Source organism: Trachymyrmex septentrionalis, unplaced genomic scaffold, assembly GCF_001594115.1.
Source record: "Trachymyrmex septentrionalis isolate Tsep2-gDNA-1 unplaced genomic scaffold, Tsep1.0 scaffold243, whole genome shotgun sequence".
NCBI lineage: Eukaryota > Metazoa > Arthropoda > Insecta > Hymenoptera > Formicidae > Trachymyrmex > Trachymyrmex septentrionalis.
Window position 1 is genome coordinate 153,155 of NW_017305401.1, and position 10,474 is coordinate 163,628.

The 10,474-nt window shown below is 36.3% G+C and overlaps 1 protein-coding gene across 1 annotated transcript; it reads left to right on the forward strand.

Moving 5' to 3' along the window:
- The first annotated feature begins 861 nt into the window (after window positions 1-861).
- LOC108748815 (broad-complex core protein isoforms 1/2/3/4/5-like) lies at window positions 862-6,525 on the forward strand. Its single transcript, XM_018487180.1, has 3 exons — window positions 862-903; window positions 3,658-4,691; window positions 5,835-6,525. The coding sequence occupies exons 2-3, from the start codon at window positions 3,683-3,685 to the stop codon at window positions 6,479-6,481; spliced, it is 1,656 nt and encodes a 551-aa protein (XP_018342682.1). The 5' UTR covers window positions 862-903; window positions 3,658-3,682; the 3' UTR covers window positions 6,482-6,525.
- Window positions 6,526-10,474: the final 3,949 nt, after the last annotated feature.

A 10,474-nucleotide genomic window follows, 5' to 3' on the forward strand; every position in this document is an offset into this window, starting at 1 on the left:
CCATCCTGATCCATGATCCTGAACTAACTCGTAGCCACTGAAGGTTACGCCACTGAATTTGATGCCCTCACTAACGCACACGAAGAAGGAAGAAGTTCACAGACGTGATGAATTTAGTTCTACCGACTAGCCGACTACTGTTGTGTGAGGGGCAGGCAAGTTTTATCCTCACGACACAGCGGCAGGGAAGCGTCAGTGGTCGTCGAACAGGCAGGACGCGTGGTAGATTTCTGATTCCGTGGTGTCGCGACGGACAAAGTCCTTCCCTACATATTGGAGAACGTGGAGATTATATTTCCGGTTGCCGCATGGTTCTCCACGTTTGTGCAATCAACAACGGGGGGCGGGGTGAAGTGAAATAAGGGTGCGTAAAGTAAGGAGTGCGTGTACGATTGTATGTGTGTGCGTGTGCGTGCGTGTGCGCGTATGTGTGTATATATATATATATGTGTGTCTTTTTTTTTCCCTTTTTTTTTCCTCTTGCACGTCTTTCCGATACGGCATGTCCAGCACATGAGGCGTGTACGCGTTATATACACATAGGTAGATAGGAGCGCGAGAGAGAGAGAGGGGGAGAACGAAGAAGAGAGGAGGTAACTTCGTAAGCGCGTCCGAAGTGCACACATTTTGTGCACTAGACCCTAGATTAAAAAGAGAAGGGGGAAGGGGAAAGGAAGATCGTACATGGGATATATTGATAACGAAGTCCCCGTAAGTCGCCTTGGCCCGTCGTGTCTTGATGATTCGCGCTTTGTACCCGAGAGATCATCCAGAGACTCACGAGAGACCCATAAGAGAGGAACACTACTTCTTCAATCTGCATCTCTTTGACAGCTGTACTTTTATTAGATCGCCGTCCACAACGTTTCGCTGTCGCGAGAGAAGCCGTCTACCAAAATCACTGTAAGTAAGTTCAACGCACTTTCTTCTCCTCCGCTTACAAGATAAGGTGAAACTAATTCGCATTCGCTTTTTGCTTATTAAGTGCAAAGTGGTATTGGGAGCGTTTAAACGTTGTTTTTCCGTAATTTAAAACGCGATTGTATATATGAAAAAAAAAACAGACACGTAAAAGAGCCTTGAGACGTTTAAAAGAAATAAGAGTAATCGGCAATTGAAGATTTTTTTCCTTATCGTTTACCTTTACCATTAACAATAAGCTTACTGTCGCTTATTTTTCTAGACATCTCTGCGCTGCACTTATACTTATCGCTGTCTACGAAAAGTTTTTTTTTTCTTTTCTACGTAAAGTGAGAAATTATTGGATCATTGATAGATCTCATCCGACTTTCGTTTTTTTAAATCCAACGTTTGTGGCTGATGATTTTGCTTTTATCTCTCTGCGCCTCGCGCATCCGTTTTTGCAAGTTTAGCGAATAAATCGGTCGAGAATAATTTGCATTTGTCGACCAGATTAAAACGTCAAAATAGTTCGCTGGCATTATTAATCATAGTCGTACGGTTCCACGTACGCAACATTTCCCAGTTCGTGAGATTTCCTCCTTATCTCTTTTCTTATCATTTGCTTGCTTCTAATTCCTACTGGGTCGACTAATAAGTCGGTGAGAGCGCGCGTGACTCACCCTAAGCGAGAAATGCAAATATCGACTGACTTTCCCTCGCGGAGCGATTTCACCCCAGTTCACGAAACATCGATCGTTTTATTTTCTTTTATTATCTTAATACTCGCAATTATATATATTTGGGAAGGGAAAAATAGAAGCGGGAAAATGATACATCTGATAAATTTAAAATGTTGAACTCACGGTATAGAAATTCCATATTTATGTATATTCGACATTAAAATGTGAAAAATGAATAATGAAGAAATAATTAAAGATGAACTGTAAAAGTATAAATAGCAAAAGTAAAGTTAACAAAAATAATATAAAGACATTTTTTTTCATCATTTATGTCAAATTTGTCATTATCGGTTAAAATGGAACAAATTGTGAAATTTTAACGAAAAATCTTTAACGAAAACGCTGCTTCTATCAATTTTACACAAAAGTACGAAAATATTTTTATAACTCTTTGGCAGTAAGATTGACAGGGGATAGAAGTCGGTTGCTGCATGATTTGTAATCTGGTAGTTTGGCTATTTTTTTGTAAAATTTAAGAAAGAAAGAAAGGGTTAAGAGAAAGTAATGGTTAGGTAGGTCACTGGACAATCTTTTTTTCACGCTCATTTTGTCTCGAGAGTTTTATAATAACAAGTTTTTTGCTATGAATGCCGACGGCAAGGGTTAAAGAAGACAATGGTTCAAGCAAATGTCACCATTTAGATTTTTTTTATGCTCGTATATATCTCTACAATGTGTACGAAAATAATGAAATTTCACAAGAATTGACGCGCAATTCTTAGGGACTGCATTACAATTTCATCTGCGATATTCAATTTTATATCCGCCTTTATTAACGTCGACAGCTCAATGTAATGTTACAATACGTATTAATATTATAGAGTATCATTATAATATATTAATACTATTTTGGTAATATAATTCTAAAGCGAAACAGGAAACTTTTATTATACTATATATTTTATATAATATTAAAATATAATTATTGGAAAAATTTCTATACATAGCATTACTAAAGTTTAAATATACAACTTTTGAATAAGATAAAATGCTTTTTGAATATACATAATTTAAATATTTGGCGACATCTGTCTAGACATCGTCTTATCATATCCTTATCATTATGGTCATTTTTTTTCTAGTTTGTACAGCGTTAGCTGTATTCGTGCTCGAAAGTCTTTTTCTAATCGTATTCGGACCTTAAGATATGTAATCTTTGCTTACTTTCGAAAACAGTCTGGAGGATGACAATGAGTTTTTGGATTCTCAACCAAAGATTAACAAGGGATGGCATAAAAGAAAAAAATGAGAGTACTTTATCTGTTTATCGCAGACATTTAACGGTCAAACTTTGTATGTCGTAATCATATATAATAGATCGTGTTCGAAATGTAGACCTATTTCAATATTGCGAAATCATCTATCATAAGTATTTCTAAATAACATAGAAATTAACTATTTTATAAATTCTTTCGGATATGGATTGTGTTAAAGACACAAGGAAAGGTTCGTAAATTTTTTAATTAGTTAATTTAACAAAATTAACGAGATGTAAAAAAATTGTGTGATAGCGTAAATATCTCGGTAAGTGCGAGCTCAATTTTTTTCTTTTTGTAAAAATAGTAAATTTCATACAATTTCGTTATTCCCGATATTATTTCTATTTGCAATAAGATCGATACCGAAATTGTTTCAGTTTCAATCTTATTTGAAATATTGTTGATACTCTTCCTGTTGACATCGATAGGAATGGAACTTTTGTCGATTTAATTTTTAGTAGCAAAAAGAAAGAACGTTGCTACAATGCAAATGACAAACTGTATAATAATGCGCACATTAGATGCAATTATGACCTTTGATCCCTCGCACAGGCCCTTATCACTAGATAAATTCAATAGTTTCTAGAATTTTTTCGGATATTTGTCAAATGAATGCGTCATCAGCAGGAAACTCTAAGGGCGTTAGGGCGGAGGGGGGGGGGGCATTACATGCGTAACCAACATTTCGATCTCGTCGCTCGAACGAGTCAGTCGAGCTAGCAGTCTTTCTTTGAACAGGACCGTGTTTGCCATAGATTGCACGCTGGCAGATAAACAGCCATGGACATCATGTCTGCCTCGCAACAATACTGCCTCCGATGGAACAATCATCGCTCGAACCTGCTGAACAGCTTCGAGGAGTTGCTGCACAACGCGGCGTTCACCGACGTCACCCTCGCCGTCGAAGACGGCAGGACGGTCAAGTGTCACAAGATCGTGCTGGCTGCGTGCTCGACGTATTTCCAGACTTTATTTCACCAACTGTCAAGCTATAATCACCATCCGATAATCGTCCTTAAAGATGTTGGAATGCCGGAGATAAAGGCGATACTAGAGTACATGTATCGCGGCGAGGTGAACGTCGCGCATGAACAGTTACCCGATCTGCTGAAGATCGCGCAAGTACTGAAGGTAAAAGGGCTGGTTGAGGAGCACGGTAGCAATACGTCGAATACGCCTCACGATCTTCGCTCCGAGGGTACGTCGGTGTCGCCGCCACCCGATATCAGTACCAGCACCAGCACCGGTGGTGGCGGCGGCGCCAGCCACTCGTCGCCGCCGTCTTACTACTCCCTTTACGGGAACTCGGCCTCGGACGCCCGCGATTCGAGTCACCTGGCAAGTTCATTACCAACGTGGCCGTTGTTACATTCCACGGGTCATCCCGTGCTTCCAAAGTCGCTATCCTCGATTCTTGGCGGTGGCAGCGGCAACAGTGGCGGATCCTACGATAACGTTATTGAAACCTCGCCGTTCATCAAACGCCGGAAGTTGCCGCAGCCACCGTCAGGCCTGCTGATAAATAACGACACGCCGATATTGCGCACGGTACTTGGCCAGGCTCACGTTGACAGTTCGCAGGCAGTTCTGCCGCTGTTGCAACCAGACAGCCATGAACCAGTCAGCTACCGCAACGCAAACAGCAATGGATCCACAAACGACAGCGATAATCGCCGCAGCAACGACCTGGCACACGGTGAAACGACGGTCCATGCCGATGCCTCCTACGCAGATGAAGACGAGAGACAACCGTCTCCGCAGTCTTATCCAGATACCGCAAGGAATTCAGGTAGCAATAGCAACTCAAATATCGCAGGAGTTTTATGTCACGAAAGCACTGATTATTTAAAGTTGTCTGCTTTACATTATCTACAACGTCTTAATGAATTGACGAATTTATTATCCTCTACGTCGTATGCACAAAATGGCCACTCACGTGGAACTACTAGTAATATTCAAGGTAAAGGACACACTTTAACCCTTCGCGAATCAGGTGGGGTGTGACCTACCCCTCCAAGCAAGATAAATTTCTATAATTCTTTTTTTTTAAAGTACGCGCGCATGTTGCCGGTTTTGTACAACTGAAGAGTATGATGTTACCGAATCATACTAAATTATAATATATTTATCAAGAGCATATAGTATGAGATACACCCACGTATGATCCATATTGATTTTCCACCTGGTTTGCGAAGGTTTAATAATCACATGTAAATGAAAAACTACTTTCTTAGTAAAATATTAATATTATTATAATAGATTATATTTATACAGTATGCATATTTTTACTACAAAATTTGCCGCAACGGAAGAGATCGTGACTTGGTACGAGAACAAATTCTCTGTTATAAAAATTCGATCTTTATTTATATTTGATTATATTTTTATATATAGAAAATATAATATAAAATAAAAAAAATAATATTATATTATTGCTTTCATAATTTTTTAAATAAATAGATATTATAACAATATTAATTTTAAACCATTAAGTATAATAATGTTCGAAAATATGCACAGTAAATCAAATTAATATAACTCAATAATCAAGCAATTCCTGGATTTACAATAATAAAAGGTTTCCATATTTAATGAGATATAAGTGATAAAAATGAATATATACGTTTCTGCTCACACAGAAACTTCTTCAGTTTGAATAATATAAATTTTAAACCTTTCCGTAACTATTCCCCATGATATTAGAGTTCATACAATTATTCTGCTATTTATATTCGTTCTCTTTTAGATTATAAGGGAATTTCTTGATATGTTCTCGATCATGTTCAGTAGTGAAATTTCATACATTAATTTCTTGAAAAATTTTTTTTTATACGACTAACTCTCCTCGTTTAACGGCGAGATCCTCGTTAAGTTATTGGTTTAATAAGTTATTGGCCGCTAATCAATATTAATTTGATTAATTCATTTGCAGCTGCCGCGGATTGCGTTCAGCCGAAACCCGAATGGAAACGCTATAAGCAATACACTCGTGATGACATCAGCGCGGCGATCGAGGCAGTGAGAAAAGGTATGAGCGCCGTTCAGGCTGCGCGAAAATACGGCGTGCCGTCGCGTACCCTTTATGATAAAGTGAAAAAGCTGGGGATCCCTACGTCCCGCCCATTCAAGCGCTCAGCGAGTAACGGTGGAAGCGGCGCTTGTTTCCCTTACGGAATCGGCGCCAACGTGAACGGCGCTCTTTATGACAACAATGCCAGCAGTGCCAATGCCCTCTCCGAAAATGAGAACGAAAGCAACGTCAACGCCCCCGAGGGTCTAGCCGGCACGAGTGCAGCGATTTTCGACGCCACATACGCAAAGGCGAAGGACTCATCTCGAGACCGCGGTGACTCGATACCAGACTCGATGGCCCGTTGCAGTTCGAGTCCGGTGATACGTTGCGCTAAGCAAAGACAGCAGCAGCAGCAGCAGCAGAACCTGGACGAAGTAGAGGACTTGTCGGTGAGTCGCAAATCCGACGTTCCAGTGATAGTACCGCCATCCACTACATCGACCACGATTAAAGACGAGGCGCAGGAAACAGGATTGGACAGTAACGACTGTTGCGATTATAGTTAACTTTTACAGTCCAGTGATGGAAGATAATAAGGTACGAGTAGTTTGATTTGCAGCAAGCTCAATTTCATTAAAACAGAGTTAAATTTGTTCTTGTTTTAAATATTACATCTTTTACGATTTTTTTTTTTTCATACTAAACTTCCATATATTGGGTGGTCCGGAAAGTCCGTGCGGATTTTACAATGAAAAATTGTATATACGATACCTTCGTCACAAAATGAACGAAATTTAAATTAAAAAAAAGGGTTTTAAAGCTTGAAATCTCTACTTTTAAAAGCTTATCACATTTTTTAAGTTTATATGAGTTTGATAATTTTTACATACCAAAAACTACGAGCTGAAAAAGATAAAAAATTTTCTTTTCACTTTGGGGGTCTCTCACGTGCCCAAAAAAAATTTACGAAAATTTTCGACTACCCATCGTGAAAACTTAAAGCTTTCCCTACAAAATCATTTTTTAAAAATGTTCCTATAATTTTTTGTTTCTGAGTTATTCGCGAGTTAAGTAAAGAAGCATTCTGATTTCGATTGCTCATAACTCCGATAAAAATCATCATATCGCAATTTAAAAAACAGATTCTTAAAGCTGAAACTTTGCTCTAGCGAATGATATAATTGTAACGAAAATTTCGCAACAAATAAAAAAACTTTTGAAAAATCAATGAAAAAATCCGCACGGACTTTCTGGACCACCCAATATGACTTCGTAAAATCAAATGTCCGAGAAAGACGTCTAATCGAGGCGTCTCTTAAAGTAGCCGTTTTTGTATTATTTCCTCAATTTTTCTAATTTCTATTTCTCTAACAAATTACATTAAATCTATTTTGACATTGAGCTCCTTATTACTCCATCTTCTCGTATATTGTTTTTTATAATTGCAACAGAATTTCCTTTATCGCATTTCTTTACCGAGTGTACGTTTTCATTCCGGATGGTCGAAAATAGATTTTGCAGAGTGTCCACCACAAATTTGATCAGTAGAACGGAACAAAATGCAGAATATGAATATGATGACTGATTGACCGCAGAAACCGAGCAATATCTTTCATTCTGTAATCATATAAATGACATATTCTATTTTTATGAATTTAACGAAATGACAAATTCTGCTCGATTTCTACTGGCAATCAAATCATGTCGGCAAGCAAACGAGCACGAAATTAACGCGGACGTAATTGACATCAATTTACTGCAATATTCTTCTCGAATGTGTTGATGAAAAGCTAGCGCAACATTTTACCGGAACGTTTTATACGTATGTCCGTAAATTCTTTGGATATACATTTTGATACGATAGACAAACGTAAATGTATTTATTCCTGTTTAAACTTATTCGAAATATATTTGAAAATAGATCCAAATAATCATCATAATTATCTTAAAAGATTAAATTACTAAAATAATGATAAAATTGTTAATTATTGCAAATTATTTTAATTATTGATTCGTTGTGCGTGATTCGCAATTTTGCATATAATTTAGAACTAACCTAAAGTATATTTATCCAAGATTTAAAATTTAACGCGAATTACGGTTTAATAAAACAATGAATTGTACAAAAGAACGTGTCGCTCACTAATCGTCGAAAACTGATCGGTTTCAACGCTAACAATGACGACGATAGAAAGGAATGCGTAGAGAAGATATAAAATTTAAACAAAAAATATGGTACAAATATTTTGAAAAACTTTACTCAAAAATATTTCTAAGGTTAGATAAGACAAATACATCGTGCAATGGTACTATACCGCGCAACGTTTGGAGATATCTTTTTTGTCTTGCGACATATTCATTTGTGCGGATATTTACCGTAGTAGGATTAAAACTTTAACAAATTGACAGCGAAATAATACAAGATTCATAAATGGAATCTCCTACTATTACGCTACGTATAAAGTGTCCTTTTCTCCCCTCACTATTGTGTCAACGTAAATGAAATAAAAATGATGGGAGATATTCTATAATAATAACGTGCCAGTAATAAGTAATAAGTAATAAGCATGGAAACATTAACACTTTCCGGATGATAAATTACTTGCATATTTGCTGATTTATCATTTCATTGCAAACTTTGTATTATTTTATATTGTATTATTAATAAATATCGCTGTTAATTTGTTAGCATTGTAAGTACTTTGTCGTTGTATTTGATCGTTACTAAACTACAACTCCGGGAGACGATTGCAATATTGCTCAAATCGATATCATCGACAGTAATGATAATAACGAACTACCTCTTGTAAACTACGTGTTCATTAACATAAGACTGATAAAACGCAGACTTGAAATATCAACGTATACCACCGATTGAAATACTCAAACTTAATTGAGGCAAAGTATCGAGAAAGTTTCAATTTGCAATTAAATAAAGATACAAGCTTTCTGTATTATATCTGCAATACGGAAAATATTGAAGAATGCACAAATGTATGTTTACATTTTACAGTGATCTTCGAAACACGAAATATAAAATACTCAAATTATTAATTTACAATTGTTTAGCATTTTGCGTACATGACATATATTTCTATTTTTAAAACGCGCTAACTTTGCATTAGTTTCGATGCATTTTTTTTTTAATTTCGTGATTTAATTTATTTACTTTTACTTCTCGAAACATATATATTTTTTTGAGAATAGAAGATGGATAAACAAATTACGTTTAATTAAAAACGCATTGTAAAATGTACGGTTGCATTCAAAGAGTGCTAAATGCGCATAAAAAAAAAAACAGGAAGGTGAACGCTTAATAACTTTCCGCCGATGCTTTGCCTCTCTACGCAGACCAAAGTTACTTGGAGGATTTCTACCTCAATATATAAGTCATTCCATGTTTACCATAATAAAATTTTTATAGAGAAGATATTTACAGAATGTATATGCGAAACAAAGCAAGATAACATTAATGTATTACATAAGGCAACTGGAAGCCTAATATTATTTTAATTAAACAAATGTTTTATTTAAGAGTGCGTATATTACATTATTTTAGTCATTGTTATCGCTGCGCATTATTATTTTTTATACCGCAGAGTATACTTGTACAACTATAGCAAATAAGACACGTTATTGTTAGGCTTTAATAAATTTTACATTATCAAGAACGAGTAACTGTAACGAGTGCACTAATTAGATATTCGATCGATGCCAGAAATATACTATTAGATATCCTATTTTGACAATATCCTATTTTCACGTAAAAGAATTTTCATTAACCGCGAATCTTTCTTTTCCTTTTTCTTTTTATCCTGATACGTTTCATCTCTTCCTTCGGCTCATTTAACATATGTTTCTACGTTGTATTCTCTTTTCCAAAATATCTATTTGCAAATCAAACTGGGATATCTTGTAAATGAGGAAAGGATATAGGATATAATTAATTAAGGAAATATTACACGTATCCACGTATGTACGGATACGAGTACGTTGTTTAAAAAAAAAAACCGATTAGTTTATCAGAGTATATTATGCAGCATTGATGCGAGAATACATTTTATATAATCGGTATATCCATTTTAATCCATGTGTGTGTGTCTGCTGAGCGCATTTCGAAGCATCAACGCGCCTGTATGCGCGTCTTTTAAATACGATACATGCGTCGTGAGGTTTTTTTCTCTTAATACGTGCCTTAATACGTTGATTAATCTTTACGTTGATTAATCTTACGTGAACGTGGCGCTTTAATTATTAGTGTTGATTTTATACCGTTTATTATCAGCCATCACCATGTTGCGTAAAAGAGTCCATTATTAGTGCGTGAAACTCCATTATCTCACTTGTGATTTTGATCTTTCTCCTTGTTCGTTTTATTCATACAATTTGTAAATAGTCATAGGCGGACGCAAACGACACTTTTAACAATTAGCGGTGTAAGACTGATTGTAAGACTGATTTTTTTTTACTACGTTGACTTACACGCACACGCAGAATGCGCGCCCACGTATATAGGTATATGACGCGCGTATATAAATAAAAAAATACATATATATATA

Bases quoted from the DNA above. Each gene is read 5' to 3' on its own strand.
- LOC108748815 (XM_018487180.1), top strand. From the start codon at position 3,683: ATGGACATCATGTCTGCCTCGCAACAATACTGCCTCCGATGGAACAAT. The intron at 4,692-5,834 runs GTAGCAATAGCA...ATTCATTTGCAG, and splicing joins AGATACCGCAAGGAATTCAG to CTGCCGCGGATTGCGTTCAG.